Source organism: Taudactylus pleione, unplaced genomic scaffold, assembly GCF_031769625.1.
Source record: "Taudactylus pleione unplaced genomic scaffold, aTauple2 ptg000450l, whole genome shotgun sequence".
Lineage (NCBI taxonomy): Eukaryota > Metazoa > Chordata > Amphibia > Anura > Myobatrachidae > Taudactylus > Taudactylus pleione.
Genome location: NW_028284852.1, coordinates 380002 through 406632, shown reverse-complemented (window position 1 = coordinate 406632; position 26631 = coordinate 380002). Strand labels below are relative to the sequence as shown.

General features: G+C 45.3%; 1 protein-coding gene across 1 annotated transcript in view; it reads left to right on the top strand.

Moving 5' to 3' along the window:
• Nucleotides 1–1874: 1874 nt before the first annotated feature.
• LOC148505570 (trafficking protein particle complex subunit 9) overlaps nt 1875–26631 on the top strand; it is a 361954-nt gene continuing 337197 nt past the window's right edge. Inside the window, exons 1-5 of the mRNA XM_088448050.1 lie at nt 1875–1948; nt 3578–4184; nt 7908–8053; nt 8413–8541; nt 13511–13537. Of these exons, the coding sequence (XP_088304176.1) occupies nt 3601–4184; nt 7908–8053; nt 8413–8541; nt 13511–13537 (886 nt within the window). The 5' untranslated portion in view covers nt 1875–1948; nt 3578–3600. The remainder of the gene's footprint in view (nt 1949–3577; nt 4185–7907; nt 8054–8412; nt 8542–13510; nt 13538–26631) is intronic.

Sequence of the window (26631 nt, the reverse complement as noted above, 5' to 3'; positions counted from 1 at the left end):
GAGTTAGGTTGCCGGAGGGGATGGTTAGGCACTTGGGGGAGGGTTAGATTGCCGGAGGGGATGGTTAGGGTTAGGCACTTGGGGGAGGATTAGGGTTAGGCACTTGGGGGAGGGTTAGGCTGCTGGAGGGGATGGTTAGGGTTAGGCATTTGGGGGAGGGTTAGATTGCCGGAGAGGATGGTTAGGGTTAGGCACTTGGGAGAGGGTTAGGCTGCCGGAGGGGATGGTTAGAGTTAGGCACTTGGGGGAGGGTTAGATTGCCGGAGGTGATGGCTAGGGTTAGGCACTTGGGAGAGGGTTAGGCTGCTGGAGGGGATGGTTAGGGTTAGGCACTTGGGGGAGGGTTAGATTTCCGGAGGGGATGGTTAGGGTTAGGCACTTGGAGAGGGTTAGGCTGCTGGAGGGGATGGTTAAGGTTAGGCACTTGGGGGAGGGTTAGGCTGCTGGAGGGGATGGTTAGGGTTAGGCACTTGGGGGAGGGTTAGATTTCCGGAGGGGATGGTTAGAGTTAGGCACTTGGGGGAGGGTTAGGCTGCTGGAGGGGATGGTTAAGGTTAGGCACTTGGGGGAGGGTTAGGCTGCTGGAGGGGATGGTTAGGGTTAGGCACTTGGGGGAGGGTTAGATTGCCGCAGGGGATGGTTAGAGTTAGGCACTTGGGGGAGGGTTAGGCTGCTGGAGGGGATGGTTAGGGTTAGGCACTTGGAGAGGGTTAGGCTGCTGGAGGGGATGGTTAGGGTTAGGCACTTGGGGGAGGGTTAGATTGCCGGAGGGGATGGTTAGAGTTAGGCACTTGGGGGAGGGTTAGGCTGCTGGAGGGGATGGTTAGGGATAGCCACTAGGAGAGGGTTAGGCTGCTGGAGGGGATGGTTAGGGTTAGGCACTTGGGGAAGGGTTAGATTGCCGGAGAGGATGGTTAGGGTTAGGCACTTGGGGGAGGGTTAGATTGCTGGAGGGGATGGTTAGGGTTAGGCACTTGGGGGAGGGTTAGGCTGGAGGAGGGGATGGTTAGGGATAGCCACTAGGAGGAGGGTTAGTCTTAGGCACTTGGGGGGAGGGTTAGGGTTAGGTTGTCGGAGGGGATGGTTAGGGTTAGACACTAGGAGGAGGGTTAGTGTTAGGCTAAAAAATTATAATAATAACAATAATAATGTTGACAATTTATTTTTGTCTCTGTCGACCTTTTGTAAACTAGAAAATGTTTATTGCCAATAGCCATACCCATATATTGTTCCTACTCCATTTATTAAAGCATTCTGCTACTACAAACCTAATGTTACAGTGACAGTGACAGTGCTGGCCTGTCAGTGTTTATAAACCTCAGTAAACAAGTGATTAACCACAGCCTTTTACTTTTAATTTATTATTCACATTAGATTCAAGTTGTTCTGAGCATGCGCACCACAATGCTTTGATACACAGCGCCACCCAGTGGTCACTCTGAATCGCTCCCTCTTCCGAGCCGAGAATCAATAAAAACAAAATAAAAAAAAAATTCCAGCCGCTGACACTCATCATAGCAACTGATGATGCGGCGACAGCGTGCAGACCGCCACCGGATTGGCTCTAGGTCAAAACAACAGCTGGGGCGCGAGCAAGCCCTCCTCCAATCGCCGCATCGGGCGATGGACGCTGTCCTCGCGCAGCGGGAGATACCAACTGCTCGGCGGGTCACGGGGAGGGGAGAATTGTGACGTCATAAGTTATAGCATCCCGGAGGGGAAGCCTGTGGATGTTTTTAGCCTGCCGAATGAAATGTTTATTATCTTGTAGGACAGGACTGTCGGTGAGTGTCTCCGCCTGTGCTGCTGGTTGTGAGTTGTGGTCTCTGTCTTGTCACCCTCCCCCCCGCGCTGTGGTGGTTCAGCTCTGTCATCCTCGGAAGCAGGAAGCGGAAAAGCACAGTACTGGCACTACTGGCAATAGCACAGGGAGCAGAGCTGGAGACAGGTGGGTGAGTCTCGCTGCTGCCTCCTGCTGATGACATTGTGTCCCTGCATGGTTCCCTCATACACTGGGGGGGGGTAACCAGGGGCCCCTCTTATCTACAGTGTGTGGCCCCTGCAGGAACCAGAGCCAGGAGACCCTGACAGTCTCAGTATAGTGCTGTATTCCAGGACCATTTGCCGTACTGTGGCCCTTACAGGTCCAGCAGCAGGGGCCCCTTACTGCCTCAGTATAGGGCTCATGCAATATACTGCACAGTGTGGCCCCTAGAGCTCCAGTGCCATGTGCCCCTTACTGCCTCAGTATAGGGCTCATGCAATATACTGCACAGTGTGGCCCCTAGAGCTCCAGTGCCATGGGTTCCCCTTACTGTCTCAGTATAGGGCTCATGCAATATACTTCACAGTGTGGCCCCTAGAGCTCCAGTGCCATGTGCCCCTTACTGCCTCAGTATAGGGCTCATGCAATATACTGCACAGTGTGGCCCCTAGAGCTCCAGTGCCATGGGTTCCCCTTACTGCCTCAGTATAGGGCTCATGCTAGAGCTCCAGTGCCATGGGTTCCCCTTACTGCCTCAGTATAGGGCTCATGCACAACACCTAGGAGCTGCGCTGCATTGGTTGTCAACTACAAATGGAGCATCAGGGGCCCCTCACTCTTAACATAAAGGTATAGGGTGTAGTGTCCTTTGTCTGTATACAGTGTAATAGATGTGTATTATAATCATGTCCTGTGGTCAGGTCATGTTGGGGGTGTAGTGTCCTATGTCTGTATACGGAATTGGTATGAAAGACCGCTGGCCGCATGGCTGGCGGTTCGATTCCGGGCTACGCCTGGCCGACCAAAGCAGAGTTCCCGGCAGCGGAAGCCCAACAGCGCTGGAAATCCCGATCGTCGATAGGTAAGTATTGACTAACCTAACCTAACACCCTAACCCCCCTTAGGGGTGCCTAACCCCCCTTCTAAGTGCCTAACCCTAACCCCCCCCCCCTTCCCCGCTGCCTAAACCTGTCCCCAGGGGGGGTGCCTAACCCTAACCCTCCCTCCCCCTAGCCTAACCCTAACACTCCCGGGGGGGCGCATTACCCTAAGTCCCCCCCGGGTGCCCTAAATCTAACCCTTTCCCCCGCATCTGTCCGCTTGCGGCGCCCGGCATTCCTTCGATCGGGATGCCGGGCGCCGCTCTCACGGCGTCGGACAAATGTCAGGCGTCTACATCTAGACGCCCGGCATTTCACCCTCGCCGGGATATGACAGTCGGGAAGCCGGCTGCCGGTATTAAGGCAGCCGGCTGCCGGTATTAAGGCAGCCGGCTTCCCGATTGTATACCCTGTATACAGTGTATTAGATGTGTATTATGATCATGGCCAGTGGTCAGGTCATGTTGGGCGTGTAGTGCCCTATGTCTGTATTGGGTGTAGTATCATCGTGTCCTGTGGTCAACATCTTGGTGGTGTAGGGTCCTTGATCTAGGGTTTAGTATAATTGTAGTATGATCATGTCCTGTGGTCTGGGCAAATTGGGAGGAAGAATGTCTCTGCATAGTGTGTTGAGACATGGTTTGTCTGCTTGGGGTACTTAATTTACCAGCGCTTTTTTAACATCCTGCTCTGTTTTTATTTTTTATTTCAGAGGGAGCTAAGTTTAGGTGCAGAATGAGTGTCCCGGATTATATGCAGTGTGCCGAGGATCACCAGACCCTCCTTGTTGTGGTCCAACCTGTGGGGGTCTTGAAAAATGAGAACTTTTTTAAAATCTACAAGCGCATTTCCTCTGTGTGCCAAGTGGTTGCCAGCAACTCCCAGCGTGCACTGTACATTCGTTACCGGCATCAGTATCCAGTGGAGAATAACGATTGGGGCGATTTCCAGACCCACCGGAAAGTGGTTGGTCTCATATGTATTGGAGAATGCGGCTTAGGTAAAGAGCTGCCCGTTACGTTCCTGAAGTTTGACCAGCAGAAGGAAGTCTACAGCTCCACCCTCTACGACTCCCGGCTCTTTGTCTTCGGGCTGCAGGAATCGGCGACGGATCAGACCCGTATTGATGTGGCTTTTTACCCCAGCTATGATGAATGTGAAGCAGTGGAGAAACGCGTGGAAGATTTTATCGAGTCGCTATTCATTGTTCTGGAGTGCAAACGTCTGGACAGGACCAATGAGAAGTCCGGAGAGAAGATCCCACTTCTGTATGTACCGTACGAGAAGAAAGACTTTGTGGGTCTTGATCCTGACAGCAGGTTTGTACATCAAGTGTTCCCGTTGAGTTGTATCTGTAGAGATTAGTCACCAGGAGGGGCGCCGAGATGAAGGGGGGGGTGGGGTTGGAGCGGGTACTGTTTACTTGGGCCTGGGTTTGCTGAAGAAGCCCGGTGGGGGCCCAAATCCACCGCTTCCCTCCCCCCCCCCTCCTCTCAGTGGCAGCAGCACCGGAGTGCAGGGAGTAGAGAGCAGCAGTCGCCTCTGCATGCACCAGATAGGAGGGGGGAGATCACGTCCACCTGGATCTGATCCTGCAGAGGCTCCCCCCCCCCTGTGGAATGTGCGTCATCGTAATACCTTTTTATTTTTTGCTGGGGGTGGCGTGGCCAACTTTCCTTACATTAAGCCACTGCCCCGGACCCTGTCTGGAGTACTTTCCAAGGATACTAAGACTTCTGTGATCATATAAATCTATGAGGACCACTGAGTGACTGGTGTTCTACAGGGCACTTTACACTACTTTCCATACAGGTTCTTCGATTTTACTTGCGGAGAACCTGAGCTGTGTGGCCGGTGTGAAAAACCAATGCAGCAGATCTCCTGTTAGTTGGTTTTCCATAAAGGGGATGAGCCGGCAGGCCTCTACTGTACATGGTGTTTGTAGAAAATGGTACTCAGGTTATTAGAGACAAACTTAACACTATTTTGAAAGACTTTCCTTATGCTCTGTCTATAAGGAAATACATTTCCGTAAACTGTGTGCAGGAATAGTTTCTGTACATTCAGTGATCGTGTCTGCTACAAGCAGCAGTTAATGTGAAACACCACCGTTATTGGTATGGTCTTTCCAGCTAAGTCTTTCTCCTATATCTGTGTGCTCCTTTGCTTATAGGATCAGGAACCTAGCTCCCTGGGCTGTGCAAATGAACCCACTGTCTTCCACAGAAATGTCTTTGCTTAAAGCTATCATGTAAAACAAGAAATATTTTCAAATATTCTTACTCAAATAAGTTAACAAATACATATTTAATATTTTATAGGCATACCAAGTTATTTAATCTGTTCTTAAAGCATGTTATTGTACAATGAGACTGAATAAACTGTCCTGTCAGGCTTATATGAGGAGATTGATCAGCTGTTTGAGTTTATTCGGTTGCTTATAATACTATGGGGTATATTTAGCCAAGGTTGCATAAAAATTTATTAAAAAAAATAAATCAAAAACGGATTTATTTTTACTTAAATGGGATTTTTTTATAAAAATTTTTTTTTAAGTAAATGTTTTAAAACGTTTACTTAAAACTTTTTTTAATTAAAAATCCTATTTAAAAAAACAAAAAAATCAAACTGATTTAAATAAAATAAATCCGTTTTTTTTATTTAAAAAAATAAATAAAAAAAAATAAAAATAAATGAAAAGCATCCTTTTTGAATTTCTGGTGTTTTAATTTACTAAAGCCCAAATAGACGGAAAACGGCACAAAAGCAAGACTTTAAAATACAATCGTACATCGGAGCACCATTGAGTTTTTTACAATTACAGGTATAGAAACACTGTATTTACTAAGCGGCAGATTTAGAAACCAATGAAAAACCGCCATCGGTCACGCCAAAGAAAAATGAAGTGGTTTTGACAGGCGAGGTAGCTCATACAGGATGTTGCCCCAGTCATAAAAAGATTTTTAAGCATAAAATTTATTTAATTAATAACTACCCTTTATTAAATAATATTACTGCAATTATTTTCCCCCTAATCTGCTAAAAAAATGATATCAATGTTACAGTATGTACTTTCTTTTTCAATACATAATAAAATTGCTTTCATTAGAAGTGTATCGTGATTCCTCTCATTCTTATTGGCGGGATAAATGTGGTGGTTTGGGCAAATTCCCATTAAAAATTAAAAGAAACCACCACAAAACCACTGTAAATCAGATGGGCATCAAGCCAGCTGAATAGTAAATACGGTTCTTCAGTCTGCCGATGATGTACAGGGGTCTCGAAACCCCAGCAGAACCGGTGCTTGGTAAATTTACTCCTATGTCTCCTTATTCCCTCTAGGCTTGGACCTGTGATAGGCGAGCAATGCTTTGTTACACATCCAGTGTCACAGTGGCCTCTGCTAATGAGTGGTATTTGGTATTCTAACATAACTGGAAACAGTACATTCAGTGTATGTTTGTAATTTATGAAAACAGAGAAAATTATAATCTACAGCCATGGGCAAAAGTTTTGAGAATGACACAAGTATTGGTTTTCACAAAGTTTGCTGCTTGTGTTTTTAGACCTTTTTGTCAGATGTTACTATGGTATACTGAAGTAATATTACAAGCATTTCATAAGTGTCAAAGGCTTGAGGATTGACCACAAGTTCTCAATGGGATTAAGGTCTGGGGAGTTTCCTGGCCATGGACTCAAAATGTTGATGTTTTGTTCCCCGAGCCACTTAGTTATCACTTTTGCTTCATGGCAAGGTACTCCATCATGCTGGAAAAGGCGCATTGTTCGTCACCAAACTGTTCTTGGATGTTTGGGAGAAGTTGCTCTTGGAGGATGTTTTGGTCCCATGTTCTTCGGCAAAATTGTGAGTGATCCCACTCCCGTGGCTGAGAAGCAACCCCACACATGAATGGTCTCAGGATGCTTTACTGTTGGCATGACACAGGACGAAGACATTTGGAGGATGGCCTGGTGTCAAGTAGGGCAGCAAAGAAGCCACTTCTGTCCAGGAAAACCATCAGTGACAGATTGATATTCTGCAAAAGGTACAGGGATTGGACTGCTGAGTACTGGGGTAAAGTTATTTTCTCTGATGAATCCCCTTTCAGATTGTTGGGGCATCTGGAAAAACGCTTGTCCGGAGAAGGAAAGGTGAGCGCTACCATCAGTCCTGTGTCATGCCAACAGTAAAGCATCTTAAGACCATTCATGTGTGGGGTTACTTCTCAGCCAAGGGAGTGGGATTACTCACAATTTTGCCTAAGAACACAGCCATGAATAAAGAATGGTACCAAAACATCCTCCAAGAGCAACTTCTCCCAACCATCCAAGAACAGTTTGGTGAGGAACAATGCCTTTTCCAGCATGATGGAGCACCTTGCCATAAGGCAAAAGTGATAACTAAGTGGCATCGGGGAACAAAACATCAAAGTTTTGAGTCCATGGCCAGGAAACTCCCCAGACCTTAATCCCATTGAGAACTTGTGGTCAATCCTCAAGAGGCGGGTGGACAAACAAAATCCCACAAATTCTGACAAACTCCAAGCATTGATTAGGCAAGAATGGGCGGCCATCAGTCAGTATGTGGCCCAGAAGTTGATTGATAGCATGCCGGGGCGAATTGCAGAGGTCTTGAAAAAGAAGGGTCAACACTGCAAATATTGACTCTTTGCATAAACTTAATCTAATTGTCAATAAAAGCCTCTGACACTTAGGAAATGCTTGTAATGTTACTTCACTATACCATAGTAACATCTGACAAAAGGGTCTAAAAACACTGAAGCAGCAAACTTTGTGAAAACCAATACTTGTGTCATTCTCAAAACTTTCGGCCATGGCTGTAGGTCCATTTTACAAAGAGCTTACAATCTAATGTCTGTCTGGAGCCCATTTATTTATCCTAGTGTATCTTTCTTTTTTTTTCTTTTTGACCGCAACAGTAGCTCAAATATTAAGTTTATTCACTGATCCGTTTTATCCGCAATGTATCGTGTTGCCGGCTTGGCGGCCTCTATAATAACATGGCGGTTCTCCATCCACAGACATTATAAGAAGCGTTGTCAAGGGCGTATGCGGAAGCACGTGGGGGACCTGTGCCTGCAGGCTGGCATGTTGCAGGATGCGCTGGTCCATTACCACATGGCTGTTGAACTGTTACGAGCGGTCAATGACTTTGTCTGGCTGGGAGGTAAGCTATATTCCATCCCGGGGTTCTGAGGTATAATATGCATGTATAGAACAGGATTCTGGGAAATCCTAATTACATTACCACTCTCCCTACAGGGGAAATAGCGCCCGTCTGTGTCCTGCTCAGTACCCAGCATATGATATATTAATTACATTTTACTAGAAGTCTCCTCTCTTCAGTTGACTAATTAATTCATATGAGGGCATTCTATACATGATGATAATAATTAACTTAACAGGATTGTTGAATATTGCCCAGTGCATTTAGTTCAGCGCGCTGTGTAATACATGTGTAACAGGATGTTGTTATGTTGTTCCGAGCTTATGTAATGGACCTTTTTCCTGCTAATGTCATTACAGCTGCGTTAGAGGGCCTGTGTTCTGCCTCCGTTATACATCACTACCCAGGAGGAACAGGGGGAAAGGTGGGACCGTGCCGGACACAGAACCTGTCTCTGTCCGCGGAGGCTGGTAAGAGGCACCGACCAGGTATGTCTACTTCATTGTGTGGAGCGAGGATACGGAACAGGGGAGTAAAACGGGGGAGCGCTGGGTTTGGTATTCATAAAGGTGGGGGACATTTTCCTTTTCTTTCTATACATTATGGTACCATCAGCGCTGTAAGCACCATCCTCATAAATGTGACTCCTTCAGCTCTGCTTGAAAAATGTGAAGAAAGTTAAATATGAGTAAAAGGCTGGATAATGAGTCTGGGGACAGGGGGAGGAGGAGTATGGGGCCCCTCGGCTAGGAGTCCTGCAATATGGGTAATCAGCTACGTAACAAACCTTGTGAGAGGGATTTTCAGAAAAATATGTCAGCAAGCATAAAGTAACTTCTGATTTCCTGAGTAAACCGCACTGTTCTCACTCCTTTACAACTTGGAGAAATATTTCTAAGTGTTTTGGAATTCCATTAGTTTGTTTTAATTGATTTCGGGGTGTAGGACACTATTCCCCTATACATCCTGATATTGTTGGGACACTTTACCCCTGTATATACAGATGTGTCCTCACTCGTCTCTGCTGCTGTTGCATCAAACGGCCCCTCTTGGCGCACCTGGTCCCGTGAGACCCCGCTAGCACCGGCTGTCTTTTTTGCGTCTTTTTTTAATTGCAAAAAATGTGTCTAAGTAGCGATGTGATGCGCCTTGTAACGCACCAGGAGACTGTGCTGTTTAATTTGGTAAGTGGCACTGCACCCGACACTGGCAAAGTAGCACTGCACCTGGCGACTCACAGCAGGCATATCGCGCCAGTCATTGTGTCTGACACTGTAACGTTCTTTGCTTAAGCTCATTGATATTATATTTCTGTTTATACAGAATTGTCAGCATTAATATGTTAAATTGTATCGTTTTCAAATGATGGTCTGTGGTGTCATAAACAGTGGCGGTTTTTACCTCGGGGCTGCGGCACTGCAGCCCCCCTCCCCAGTAAAATCCACCACCCGCAGTGGTAGTGACTCTTCATTGGAAGCACTCCCTGCTAATCACAGCCAGATACACAGTCCTTTTGTGGAGGTGTTTTCTCCCCCTGGGACAGCCAGTCCGGACTGCAATAGCAGAGAGAGGGATCCCAATGGGAAGCCGCTCCCCTGCTATTAAGGCAGCCGTATCTGGCTTTTAGGGTCTGCAACTCGTGCAGCCCCTGTAAGTCAGCTTACCTGCTGGCAGCTCTGGGATTAAACCACGCCTCCTCATTTAGGCCCCACCCTCGCAGCTGCCAGACTTAAGCCCCACCTCCTGGTGACATCAGCTGTCAATCACTGGGATGGCAGGGAGGAGAGGGCTGCAAAGACTGCAGCCTGTGGCCTTTTTTTTTTTTTTTTTTCTTTTTTAGCAAATCACAGAAAAAACAGTACATTCCAATATTCAAAAATAAGGATTAACACATAACATACTTTTATAGTGGGAACTGTACTATTTCAGAATAATAATATGATATAGTAGAAAATTTTCTCATTATAAAAAAGAGAAGGAATACAGAAGCAAGAGAAAAGTCTTACAGCAACGGTGTGGCAATCCGTTTAAGAAATAGAGAAAAAAATAAAGAGGAAAAAGGAAAAGAAAGACTTTAGGAAAGACAAAGGAGAATAAGAGGAGAAGAGAATGGGTGGACTCCATATAGGATCACTTTCTTTCAGATTAAACATATTAGAGAAAAAATATAAAAGGAAAAAATTAATTGTTAAATGGAGAGGAAACCTTTTGGTATGTCAGCCAAGGAGACCATATTTTATCAAAGGTTTTGGATGTATTACGTAATAAAGCTGTCATATATTCCATCTTGTATATATACCAGATGCGTGATAATATTGCCTGCATCGGAGAGGGATGAGGGTTTTTCCAATCCGCTGCAATTTGACAGGTCATAGCAGACACTATATGTCGGAATAACCTATTCTGACACCGGGACAGAGAAGGCAGACCCAAGGGAAGTAGAAAATGCCGAGGATCAGAGGGAATCGTAATATCAAAGAGGTGCGAGAGGAGAGCAAGAACCTCCTGCCATATTCTAGTTAGTTTGGGACAAGTCCACCAGATATGCAAAAAACTGCCCTCTCCACCGCAACCCCTCCAACATCTATCCGAAGCATCGGGAAACATTGCTTGTAGCCGCGATGGTACATAATACCATCGGTATAGCAATTTATAAACATTTTCTTTCATTTTGACGCAAATAGAGCTGGTGGCAGCATTGTCCCATATCTCCGTCCAATCCTCAGCATCTATAGGGTGTCCCAAATCTCGTTCCCACGCTAATTCATGAGGGTCTCGATTAGAGCTTACTTCTTCCCCTAGTAAGGAATAAATAGTAGAAATAAGACCCCTAGTGAAGGGTCTTCTCCAACATAAGGACTCAAAAGAAGTCAAAGGTCTGCTAATCAGAATCGAGCTAATTTTGGAGTGGAAATGTCTAATTTGTAGGAACCGAAAAAAATCTTTGGATGGAACCGCTGCTCTATCCCGGAAGTCAGAAAATTGTGGGAAATTAGTATCTATAGTAATATCATTTACATAATAGATATTGCTCGATGACCAGGCAGTAAAAGATGACTTACATAAACCAGGAGGAAAAGATGGATTATGAAGTAGAGGTATCAAGCCTGTGGCCTTTTATGTGCAGACCCTCCGGCCAGACAGGTAGGCAGTCGCCGCTGGTCATAACTGCTATACACCAAGATTATGCACTATAAAGCATTGTACTGTACGTAATAAGGGTTTACAATCACTAAATTGACTTTCATAAGGTCGACAGTTATGATACCTGAACGGTTAAAATGCCGACCTCTCAAAAATGTCGATTTGGACAGAGTGTCGACCTATTAAGGTCGACATTAGTGATAGGGTTAATATTAGACTTGCCTGAAAAATATATTGTTGACATTCTGACCACGTTAACATTTCTTCAGTGTCAACATGCTCTCTGCCGACATTATATTGACATAATAAACATCCACAAAAAATACCGAACCTGTATTAAGGATGTTTTGACTCCAGGCGGGTTTATGAAGGGGAAAATGGGAGTCTTTGCGGGGTCCGTTTAGAATTTCTCTTTCCATTAAAGGTCTTACTGTCGGCGACAGGATTGATACCGGCCTATTCCTCAGTTATTCCGGATTGATACCGGCCTATTCCTCAGATATTCCGGATTGATACCGGCCTATTCCTCAGATATTCCGGATTGATACCGGCCTATTCCTCAGATATTCCGGATTGATACCGGCCTATTCCTCAGATATTCCGGATTGATACCGGCCTATTCCTCAGATATTCCGGATTGATACCGGCCTATTCCTCAGATATTCCGGATTGATACCGGCCTATTCCTCAGATATTCCGGATTGATACCGGCCTATTCCTCAGATATTCCGGATTGATACCGGCCTATTCCTCAGATATTCCAGTTGGCCATAGCAGTATATTATGTTAAACATTTTTTGAATGGCTAAAGATTTTAAAATATATAAATTTTTTATTAATTAAAACCCATGTGCTCAACTATGGAACCTGCCCCACGGAACCAGTAGCCTAACGCTTATCGCTCCCAGCCAGTACTACTGGTGCAGCTGTGTATTGCCCAGATGCCGCCACAATATATTTGTGATAAGGGCAATACTTATTTTTTTTTTTTTATCTTTTACAGTTGTGTCCTTACACATCTTTGCTGCAGTCACGGCAAGAAGCTCTTCAGCGCGCCAGGTCCCATGAGACACTACTAGCGCCGGGCTTCTTTTTTTTTTTTTGTCGAAAATGTGTAGAAGTTGCAATAGGATGCGACTAGGACGCACCAGCAGACTGCGCACCAGATTCAGAGACGGGTGCGCACAGATATACAACTGTTGCACGTGAAATTAATCGGCACAGTCTGCTGGTGCATCCGCATTGCGACTTAGACGCATTTTTGGAAAGAAAATATGGACAACGCTAGCAGAGTAGCACTGGACCTGGAGGCTCAATCACGCCAGGCAAGTCGCGCTGCGTGGCGTATTGTGGTTAGATGTATGAGGACACATCTATAGTGTACTAGGTACAAAGGGAGGAGGATTTTTTCTAGCAAAGGAATTGCTATAAAAGTGGCAGATTAAGCCTAACGGTGCGTGGCGTGGGACATTAGGACCTTTCGTTTGCCTGCCTAACCTATATTCTGAGCTTTCGCTGCACGTGGTGCCGTAAACTGAGCTGATTAAGCCTGATTGGCGGCTCGGTGTATGCGGACAAGTCTGTACATTGTAAGCTGGTATGAGCAGAGCCCTCTATATAAATATGGTAAATGCACACTGTAATGATGTATCTTTGGGAATTTATATACTGTCTGTATCTGGGGCCTGATTCACTACAGATCGCAATATAGCGTACGCACTCACCACTACATTAGGATGCCCAGTTCACCTACACGCACATCCGCAATGGTTAGCAAGACTGCGAAAACATCGGTACAATTGAGTACCATCGCAGCCTCACGCACAGGTAAGGCAGGTCAGACCTCACTCAGGAATTGCTGACTTCAGCGTACGCTATGAGGCTTCAGGCTCCGTATGGTATCTCAGTGGCTAATATATGCACGCCCATGCAACGACGTTGAAACTCGCTGGCACGTCTGCGTTCGGCCGACCCCCTCACCAGTCACCACCCACAAACGGCACTTCCTGTCAATCACTCTGCGATGGGCCTGCGTAGCCTCTGAGATCGCAGTCCCGAACGCAATAGCTATAGTTTGCACACTGCAATGCATGCACAGATCACAACAAACGGCCGATTGCGTGCGCATAAGCAACTGCGTTCCTTGCTGAATCAGGCCCCTTGTCCCCTTATATGGTGCTATGTAAACTCTTGTGGCTCCTTATGAATAATTTCTAATAATAATAATATTAGTGTAATCCTGGGTATAGGTGTAATTATGTGCCCACTATTCTGACGTTCTCTTCTCTCTCTTGTTCTTCCACACGTGCTCAGGAGCGCAGGAAGTCCTTATTGACCCAGGTCAGTACACAGCGGGGGAGTGGGGAAATTTGTGGTTTCCTAATCAGGTTGCTAAATGGTGTAAGATAATTGTGCTTTAAATTCATGCCAGGTTTTGGTGGCCAAGAGTAATTTCTCTTGTTATTGCTTTGTGGTGCTGATTGTAAATCTTGAAAAACTTTTCTATGATTTTCATGTTATTACTTTTATACATGAGTTCTGCCCGCCCGTGGGAAGTGCCGTGGTCCACTGTGTAATTATGTACTATGGGGGTCATTCAGACCCACTCGCGAGCGGCAGTACGCTCGCAAGTGGGTCGATGTTCCCCACTGCGCATGCGCACGATGGAGGGAGCTCCGTTGTGCGCATGCGCGAGACCCGGCGAGCAAAGGACTTTCCATCGCTCCGGGTCTCGCACCAAAGGGGGCGTACTGTCGATGTTGATTGACAGCACGCCCCCTTTGGTGGGCGTGCCGGGGGCGTGCCTGCCAGACGGGGGCGTGCCTGCCAGAGAGAGCCAAAATCACTCCAGGGCTTGTGGTTGAGAAACCCGACGACAGGGTTTCATTCGCAAGTCCGATGTTCGCGATTGTCAAGACCATCGCGACCATCTTGTTGGACGCTCGTATATGCTGTGGGTGGTGAACCACAGCTATACGAGCGTCCAGGAGGACGCTCCATTTTAATGGAGGAGGGCCCTGATTCAGAGCGAGCGCTCTGGTCAGAGCGTCCGGCTCTGAATCAGGGCCTATGTATCTACAAGAGGCTTGTACAGCATTGCAGAGTCTGCTATACACCCCCCCATCATCTAATAGTAATAACACAGCCACCTATTGCAGAGTCTGCTATACACCCCCCCCATCATCTAATAGTAATAACACAGCCACCTATTGCAGAATCTGCTATACACCCCCCCATCATCTAATAGTAATAACACAGCCACCTATTCCAGAGTCTGCTATACACCCCCCCATCATCTAATAGTAATAACACAGCCACCTATTGCAGAGTCTGCTATACACCCCCCCATCATCTAATAGTAATAACACAGCCACCTATTGCAGAGTCTGCTATACACACCCCATCATCTAATAGTAATAAAACAGCCACCTATTGCAGAGTCTGCTATACACCCCCCCCCATCATCTAATAGTAATAACACAGCCACCTATTGCAGAGTCTGCTATACACAACCCCCATCATCTAATAGTAATAACACAGCCACCTATTGCAGAGTCTGCTATACACACCCCATCATCTAATAGTAATAACACAGCCACCTATTGCAGAGTCTGCTATACACCCCCCCCATCGTCTAATAGTAATAACACAGCCACCTATTGCAGAGTCTGCTATACACAACCCCCATCATCTAATAGTAATAACACAGCCACCTATTGCAGAGTCTGCTATACACACCCCCATCATCTAATAGTAATAACACAGCCACCTATTGCAGAGTCTGCTATACACCCCCCCATCATCTAATAGTAATAACACAGCCACCTATTGCAGAGTCTGCTATACACCCCCCCCATCATCTAATAGTAATACCACAGCCACCTATTGCAGAGTCTGCTATACACCCCCCCCATCATCTAATAGTAATAACACAGCCACCTATTGCAGAGTCTGCTATACACCCCCCATCATCTAATAGTAATAACACAGCCACCTATTGCAGAGTCTGCTATACACCCCCCCCATCATCTAATAGTAATAACACAGCCACCTATTGCAGAGTCTGCTATACACCCCCCCCCATCATCTAATAGTAATAACACAGCCACCTATTGCAGAGTCTGCTATACACCCCCCCATCATCTAATAGTAATAACACAGCCACCTATTGCAGAGTCTGCTATACACCCCCCCATCATCTAATAGTAATAACACAGCCACCTATTGCAGAGTCTGCTATACACCCCCCCATCATCTAATAGTAATAACACAGCCACCTATTGCAGAGTCTGCTATACACCCCCCCCATCATCTAATAGTAATACCACAGCCACCTATTGCAGAGTCTGCTATACACCCCCCATCATCTAATAGTAATAACACAGCCACCTATTGCAGAGTCTGCTATACACACCCCATCATCTAATAATAATAACACAGCCACCTATTGCAGAGTCTGCTATACACCCCCCCATCATCTAATAGTAATAACACAGCCACCTATTGCAGAGTCTGCTATACACCCCCCCATCATCTAATAGTAATAACACAGCCACCTATTGCAGAGTCTGCTATACACACCCCATCATCTAATAATAATAACACAGCCACCTATTGCAGAGTCTGCTATACACACCCCCCATCATCTAATAGTAATAACACAGCCACCTATTGCAGAGTCTGCTATACACCCCCCCATCATCTAATAGTAATAACACAGCCACCTATTGCAGAGTCTGCTATACACCCCCCCATCATCTAATAGTAATACCACAGCCACCTATTGCAGAGTCTGCTATACACACCCCCATCATCTAATAGTAATAACACAGCCACCTATTGCAGAGTCTGCTATACACCCCCCCATCATCTAATAGTAATACCACAGCCACCTATTGCAGAGTCTGCTATACACCCCCCCATCATCTAATAGTAATACCACAGCCACCTATTGCAGAGTCTGCTATACACCCCCCCATCATCTAATAGTAATAACACAGCCACCTATTGCAGAGTCTGCTATACACACCCCATCATCTAATAGTAATACCACAGCCACCTATTGCAGAGTCTGCTATACACCCCCCATCATCTAATAGTAATAACACAGCCACCTATTGCAGAGTCTGCTATACACCCCCCCATAATCTAATAGTAATAACACAGCCACCTATTGCAGAGTCTGCTATACACCCCCCCATCATCTAATAGTAATAACACAGCCACCTATTGCAGAGTCTGCTATACACCCCCCCATCATCTAATAGTAATAACACAGCCACCTATTGCAGAGTCTGCTATACACCCCCCCATCATCTAATAGTAATAACACAGCCACCTATTGCAGAGTCTGCTATACACCCCCCCATCATCTAATAGTAATAACACAGCCACCTATTGCAGAGTCTGCTATACACACCCCCATCATCTAATAGTAATAACACAGCCACCTATTGCAGAGTCTGCTATACACACCACCATCATCTAATAGTAATAACACAGCCACCTATTGCAGAGTCTGCTATACACACCCCCATCATCTAATGGTAATAACACAGCCACCTATTGCAGAGTCTGCTATACACCCCCCCATCATCTAATAGTAATAACACAGCCACCTATTGCAGAGTCTGCTATACACCCCCCCATCATCTAATAGTAATAACACAGCCACCTATTGCAGAGTCTGCTATACACCCCCCATCATCTAATAGTAATAACACAGCCAACTATTGCAGAGTCTGCTATACACCCCCATCATCTAATAGTAATAACACAGCCACCTATTGCAGAGTCTGCTATACACCCCCCCCCCATCATCTAATAGTAATAACACAGCCACCTATTGCAGAGTCTGCTATACACACCCCCATCATCTAATAGTAATAACACAGCCACCTATTGCAGAGTCTGCTATACACCCCCATCATCTAATAGTAATAACACAGCCACCTATTGCAGAGTCTGCTATACACCCCCCCCATCATCTAATAGTAATAACACAGCCACCTATTGCAGAGTCTGCTATACACACCCCCATCATCTAATAGTAATAACACAGCCACCTATTGCAGAGTCTGCTATACACACCCCCATCATCTAATAGTAATAACACAGCCACCTATTGCAGAGTCTGCTATACACACCCCCATCATCTAATGGTAATAACACAGCCACCTATTGCAGAGTCTGCTATACACACCCCCCATCATCTAATAGTAATAACACAGCCACCTATTGCAGAGTCTGCTATACACCCCCCATCATCTAATGGTAATAACACAGCCACCTATTGCAGAGTCTGCTATACACACCCCCATCATCTAATAGTAATAACACAGCCACCTATTGCAGAGTCTGCTATACACCCCCCATCGTCTAATGGTAATAACACAGCCACCTATTGCAGAGTCTGCTATACACCCCCCCCATCATCTAATAGTAATAACACAGCCACCTATTGCAGAGTCTGCTATACACACCCCCATCATCTAATAGTAATAACACAGCCACCTATTGCAGAGTCTGCTATACACACCCCCCATCGTCTAATAGTAATAACACAGCCACCTATTGCAGATTCTGCTATACACAACCCCCATCATCTAATAATAATAACACAGCCACCTATTGCAGAGTCTGCTATACACACCCCCATCATCTAATGGTAATAACACAGCCACCTATTGCAGAGTCTGCTATACACCCCCCATCATCTAATAGTAATAACACAGCCACCTATTGCAGAGTCTGCTATACACAACCCCATCATCTAATGGTAATAACACAGCCACCTATTGCAGAGTCTGCTATACACCCCCCCCCATCATCTAATAGTAATAACACAGCCACCTATTGCAGAGTCTGCTATACACCCCCCCCATCATCTAATAGTAATAACACAGCCACCTATTGCAGAGTCTGCTATACACACCCCCATCATCTAATGGTAATAACACAGCCACCTATTGCAGAGTCTGCTATACACACCCCCATCATCTAATGGTAATAACACAGCCACCTATTGCAGAGTCTGCTATACACCCCCCATCATCTAATAGTAATAACACAGCCACCTATTGCAGAGTCTGCTATACACACCCCCATCATCTAATAGTAATAACACAGCCACCTATTGCAGAGTCTGCTATACACACCCCCCATCGTCTAATAGTAATAACACAGCCACCTATTGCAGAGTCTGCTATACACCCCCCCATCGTCTAATAGTAATAACACAGCCACCTATTCCAGAGTCTGCTATACACCCCCCATCATCTAATAGTAATAACACAGCCACCTATTGCAGAGTCTGCTATACACACCCCCATCATCTAATAGTAATAACACAGCCACCTATTGCAGAGTCTGCTATACACACCCCCCATCATCTAATAGTAATAACACAGCCACCTATTGCAGAGTCTGCTATACACACCCCCATCATCTAATGGTAATAACACAGCCACCTATTGCAGAGTCTGCTATACACCCCCCATCGTCTAATAGTAATAACACAGCCACCTATTGCAGAGTCTGCTATACACACCCCATCATCTAATAGTAATAACACAGCCACCTATTGCAGAGTCTGCTATACACCCCCCCCATCATCTAATAGTAATAACACAGCCACCTATTGCAGAGTCTGCTATACACCCCCCATCGTCTAATAGTAATAACACAGCCACCTATTGCAGAGTCTGCTATACACACCCCATCATCTAATAGTAATAACACAGCCACCTATTGCAGAGTCTGCTATACACACCCCCATCATCTAATAGTAATAACACAGCCACCTATTGCAGAGTCTGCTATACACAACCCCATTATCTAATAGTAATAACACAGCCACCTATTGCAGAGTCTGCTATACACACCCCATCATCTAATAGTAATAACACAGCCCCCTATTGCAGAGTCTGCTATACACCCCCCCATCATCTAATAGTAATAACACAGCCACCTATTGCAGAGTCTGCTATACACCCCCCCATCATCTAATAGTAATAACACAGCCACCTATTGCAGAGTCTGCTATACACCCCCCCCCCCATCATCTAATGGTAATAACACAGCCACCTATTGCAGAGTCTGCTATACACCCCCCCATCATCTAATAGTAATAACACAGCCACCTATTGCAGAGTCTGCTATACACACCCCCATCATCTAATAGTAATAACACAGCCACCTATTGCAGAGTCTGCTATACACACCCCCATCATCTAATAGTAATAACACAGCCACCTATTGCAGAGTCTGCTATACACCCCCCCCATCATCTAATAGTAATAACACAGCCAGCTATTGCAGAGTCTGCTATACACACCCCCATCATCTAATAGTAATAACACAGCCACCTATTGCAGAGTCTGCTATACACCCCCCCCATCGTCTAATAGTAATAACACAGCCACCTATTGCAGAGTCTGCTATACACCCCCCATCATCTAATAGTAATAACACAGCCACCTATTGCAGAGTCTGCTATACACACCCCCATCATCTAATAGTAATAACACAGCCACCTATTGCAGAGTCTGCTATACACACCCCATCATCTAATAGTAATAACACAGCCACCTATTGCAGAGTCTGCTATACACCCCCCATCATCTAATAGTAATAACACAGCCACCTATTGCAGAGTCTGCTATACACACCCCCATCATCTAATAGTAATAACACAGCCACCTATTGCAGAGTCTGCTATACACCCCCCATCATCTAATAGTAATAACACAGCCACCTATTGCAGAGTCTGCTATACACCCCCCATCATCTAATAGTAATAACACAGCCACCTATTGCAGAGTCTGCTATACACACCCCCATCATCTAATAGTAATAACACAGCCACCTATTGCAGAGTCTGCTATACACACCCCCATCATCTAATAGTAATAACACAGCCACCTATTGCAGAGTCTGCTATACACCCCCCCCATCATCTAATAGTAATAACACAGCCACCTATTGCAGAGTCTGCTATACACCCCCCATCATCTAATAGTAATAACACAGCCACCTATTGCAGAGTCTGCTATACACCCCCCCCATCATCTAATAGTAATAACACAGCCACCTATTGCAGAGTCTGCTATACACACCCCATCATCTAATAGTAATAACACAGCCACCTATTGCAGATTCTGCTATACACCCCCCATCATCTAATAGTAATAACACAGCCACCTATTGCAGAGTCTGCTATACACACCCCCATCATCTAATAGTAATAACACAGCCACCTATTGCAGAGTCTGCTATACACACCCCCCATCGTCTAATAGTAACAACACAGCCACCTATTCCAGAGTCTGCTATACACCCCCCATCATCTAATAGTAATAACACAGCAACCTATTGCAGAGTCTGCTATACACACCCCCATCATCTAATAGTAATAACACAGCCACCTATTGCAGAGTCTGCTATACACCCCCCCCATCATCTAATGGTAATAACACAGCCACCTATTGCAGAGTCTGCTATACACACCCCCATCATCTAATGGTAATAACACAGCCACCTATTGCAGAGTCTGCTATACACACCCCCATCATCTAATGGTAATAACACAGCCACCTATTGCAGAGTCTGCTATACACCCCCCATCGTCTAATGGTAATATCACAGCCACCTATTGCAGAGTCTGCTATACACCCCCCATCGTCTAATGGTAATAACACAGCCACCTATTGCAGAGTCTGCTATACACACCCCCCATCATCTAATAGTAATAACACAGCCACCTATTGCAGAGTCTGCTATACACCCCCCATCGTCTAATGGTAATAACACAGCCACCTATTGCAGAATCTGCTATACACCCCCATCATCTAATAGTAATAACACAGCCACCTATTGCAGAGTCTGCTATACACCCCCCCATCATCTAATAGTAATAACACAGCCACCTATTGCAGAGTCTGCTATACACCCCCCATCGTCTAATGGTAATAACACAGCCACCTATTGCAGAGTCTGCTATACACCCCCCATCATCTAATAGTAATAACACAGCCACCTATTGCAGAGTCTGCTATACACACCCCATCATCTAATAGTAATAACACAGCCACCTATTGCAGAGTCTGCTATACACCCCCCCATCATCTAATAGTAATAACACAGCTACCTATTGCAGAGTCTGCTATACACACCCCCATCATCTAATAGTAATAACACAGCCACCTATTGCAGAGTCTGCTATACACACCCCATCATCTAATAGTAATAACACAGCCACCTATTGCAGAGTCTGCTATACACCCCCCCATCATCTAATAGTAATAACACAGCCACCTATTGCAGAGTCTGCTATACACCCCCCCATCATCTAATAGTAATAACACAGCCACCTATTGCAGAGTCTGCTATACACCCCCCATCATCTAATAGTAATAACACAGCCACCTATTGCAGAGTCTGCTATACACACCCCATCATCTAATAGTAATAACACAGCCACCTATTGCAGAGTCTGCTATACCCCCCCCATCATCTAATAGTAATAACACAGCCACCTATTGCAGAGTCTGCTATACACACCCCCATCATCTAATAGTAATAACACAGCCACCTATTGCAGAGTCTGCTATACACACCACCATCATCTAATAGTAATAACACAGCCACCTATTGCAGAGTCTGCTATACACCCCCCATCATCTAATAGTAATAACACAGCCACCTATTGCAGAGTCTGCTATACACAACCCCCATCATCTAATAATTATAACACAGCCACCTATTGCAGAGTCTGCTCTACACCCCCCCCATCATCTAATAGTAATAACACAGCCACCTATTGCAGACTGAGCTATACACACCCCCATCATCTAATAGTAATAACACAGCCACCTATTGCAGAGTCTGCTATACACACCCCCATCATCTAATAGTAATAACACAGCCACCTATTGCAGAGTCTGCTATACACACCCCCATCATCTAATAGTAATAACACAGCCACCTATTGCAGAGTCTGCTATACACACCCCATCATCTAATGGTAATAACACAGCCACCTATTGCAGAGTCTGCTATACACACCCCCGTCATCTAATAGTAATAACACAGCCACCTATTGCAGAGTCTGCTATACACCCCCCCATCATCTAATAGTAATAACACAGCCACCTATTGCAGAGTCTGCTATACACACCCCCATCATCTAATGGTAATAACACAGCCACCTATTGCAGAGTCTGCTATACACCCCCCATCGTCTAATAGTAATAACACAGCCACCTATTGCAGAGTCTGCTATACACACCCCATCATCTAATAGTAATAACACAGCCACCTATTGCAGAGTCTGCTATACACCCCCCCATCATCTAATAGTAATAACACAGCCACCTATTGCAGAGTCTGCTATACACACCCCCATCATCTAATAGTAATAACACAGCCACCTATTGCAGAGTCTGCTATACACACCCCCATCATCTAATAGTAATAACACAGCCACCTATTGCAGAGTCTGCTATACACACCCCATCATCTAATAGTAATAACACAGCCACCTATTGCAGAGTCTGCTATACACCCCCCCATCATCTAATAGTAATAACACAGCCACCTATTGCAGAGTCTGCTATACACACCCCCATCATCTAATAGTAATAACACAGCCACCTATTGCAGAGTCTGCTATACACACCCCCCATCATCTAATAGTAATAACACAGCCACCTATTGCAGAGTCTGCTATACACCCCCCCATCATCTAATAGTAATAACACAGCCACCTATTGCAGAGTCTGCTATACACCCCCCCCCATCATCTAATAGTAATAACACAGCCACCTATTGCAGAGTCTGCTATACACACCCCCATCATCTAATAGTAATAACACAGCCACCTATTGCAGATTCTGCTATACACACCCCATCATCTAATAGTAATAACACAGCCACCTATTGCAGAGTCTGCTATACACAACCCCATCATCTAATAGTAATAACACAGCCACCTATTCCAGAGTCTGCTGCAGACTGAGCTATACACACCCCCATCATCTAATGGTAATAACACAGCCACCTATTGCAGAGTCTGCTATACACACCCCCATCATCTAATAGTAATAACACAGCCACCTATTGCAGAGTCTGCTATACACCCCCCCCATCATCTAATAGTAATAACACAGCCACCTATTCCAGAGTCTGCTATACACCCCCCCATCATCTAATGGTAATAACACAGCCACCTATTCCAGAGTCTGCCGCAGACTGAGCTATACACACCCCCATCATCTAATAGTAATAACACAGCCACCTATTCCAGAGTCTGCTATACACCCCCCCATCATCTAATAGTAATAACACAGCCACCTATTGCAGAGTCTGCTATACACACCCCCATCATCTAATGGTAATAACACAGCCACCTATTGCAGAGTCTGCCGCAGACTGAGCTATTCACACCCCCATTATCTAATAGTAATAACACAGCCACCTATTGCAGAGTCTGCTATACACCCCCCCATCATCTAATGGTAATAACACAGCCACCTATTACAGAGTCTGCTATACACACCCCCATCATCTAATAGTAATAACACAGCCACCTATTGCAGAGTCTGCTATACACCCCCCCATCATCTAATAGTAATAACACAGCCACCTATTGCAGAGTCTGCTATACACCCCCCCCATCATCTAATAGTAATACCACAGCCACCTATTGCAGAGTCTGCTATACACCCCCCCATCATCTAATAGTAATAACACAGCCACCTATTGCAGAGTCTGCTATACACACCCCCATCATCTAATAGTAATAACACAGCCACCTATTGCAGAGTCTGCTATACACCCCCCCCATCATCTAATAGTAATAACACAGCCACCTATTGCAGAGTCTGCTATACACACCCCCATCATCTAATAGTAATAACACAGCCACCTATTGCAGAGTCTGCTATACACAACCCCCATCATCTAATAATAATAACACAGCCACCTATTGCAGAGTCTGCTATACACCCCCATCATCTAATAGTAATAACACAGCCACCTATTGCAGAGTCTGCTATACACAACCCCCATCATCTAATAATAATAACACAGCCACCTATTGCAGAGTCTGCCACAGACTGAGCTATACACACCCCCATCATCTAATAGTAATAACACAGCCACCTATTGCAGAGTCTGCTATACACCCCCCCCATCATCTAATAGTAATAACACAGCCACCTATTGCAGAGTCTGCTGCAGACTGAGCTATACACAACCCCCATCATGTAATAGTAATAACACAGCCACCTATTGCAGAGTCTGCTATACACACCCCCATCATCTAATAGTAATAACACAGCCACCTATTGCAGAGTCTGCTATACACCCCCCCCATCATCTAATAGTAATAACACAGCCACCTATTGCAGAGTCTGCTATACACCCCCCCATCATCTAATAGTAATAACACAGCCACCTATTGCAGAGTCTGCTATACACCCCCCCCATCATCTAATAGTAATAACACAGCCACCTATTGCAGAGTCTGCTATACACCCCCCCATCATCTAATAGTAATAACACAGCCACCTATTGCAGAGTCTGCTATACACACCCCCATCATCTAATAGTAATAACACAGCCACCTATTGCAGAGTCTGCTATACCCCCCCCATCATCTAATAGTAATAACACAGCCACCTATTGCAGAGTCTGCTATACACCCCCATCATCTAATAATAATAACATAGCCACCTATTGCAGAGTCTACTATACACCCCCCCATTATCTAATAGTAATAACACAGCCACCTATTGCAGAGTCTGCTATACACCCCCCCCATCATCTAATAGTAATAACACAGCCACCTATTGCAGAGTCTGCTATACACCCCCCCATCATCTAATAGTAATAACACAGCCACCTATTGCAGAGTCTGCTATACACCCCCCCGTCATCTAATAGTAATAACACAGCCACCTATTGCAGAGTCTGCTATACACCCCCCCGTCATCTAATAGTAATAACACAGCCACCTATTGCAGAGTCTGCTATACACCCCCCATCATCTAATAGTAATAACACAGCCACCTATTGCAGAGTCTGCTATACACCCCCCCGTCATCTAATAGTAATAACACAGCCACCTATTGCAGAGTCTGCTATACACACCCCCATCATCTAATAGTAATAACACAGCCACCTATTGCAGAGTCTGCTATACACACCCCATCATCTAATAGTAATAACACAGCCACCTATTGCAGAGTCTGCTATACACCCCCCCCATCGTCTAATAGTAATAACACAGCCACCTATTGCAGAGTCTGCTATACACCCCCCCCCCCATCATCTAATGGTAATAACACAGCCACCTATTGCAGAGTCTGCTATACACACCCCCATCATCTAATAGTAATAACACAGCCACCTATTGCAGAGTCTGCTATACACCCCCCCATCATCTAATGGTAATAACACAGCCACCTATTGCAGAGTCTGCTATACACACCCCCATCATCTAATAGTAATAACACAGCCACCTATTGCAGAGTCTGTTATACACCCCCCCCATCATCTAATAGTAATAACACAGCCACCTATTGCAGAGTCTGCCGCAGACTGAGCTATACACACCCCCATCATCTAATGGTAATAACACAGCCACCTATTGCAGAGTCTGCTATACACCCCCCCATCATCTAATAGTAATAACACAGCCACCTATTCCAGAGTCTGCTATACACACCCCCATCATCTAATAGTAATAACACAGCCACCTATTGCAGAGTCTGCTATACACACCCCCATCATCTAATAGTAATAACACAGCCACCTATTGCAGAGTCTGCTATACACCCCCCCATCATCTAATAATAATAACACAGCCACATATTGCAGAGTCTGCCGCAGACTGTGCTATACACAACCCCCATCATCTAATAATTATAACACAGCCACCTATTGCAGAGTCTGCTATACACCCCCCATCGTCTAATGGTAATAACACAGCCACCTATTGCAGAGTCTGCTATACACCCCCCCCATCATCTAATAGTAATAACACAGCCACCTATTGCAGAGTCTGCTATACACACCCCCATCATCTAATAGTAATAACACAGCCACCTATTGCAGGGTCTGCTATACACAACCCCATTATCTAATAGTAATAACACAGCCACCTATTGCAGAGTCTGCTATACACACCCCCATCATCTAATGGTAATAACACAGCCACCTATTGCAGAGTCTGCTATACACAACCCCATCATCTAATGGTAATAACACAGCCACCTATTGCAGAGTCTGCTATACACACCCCCATCATCTAATGGTAATAACATAGCCACCTATTGCAGAGTCTGCTATACACACCCCCCATCATCTAATAGTAATAACACAGCCACCTATTGCAGAGTCTGCTATACACCCCCCCATCATCTAATGGTAAT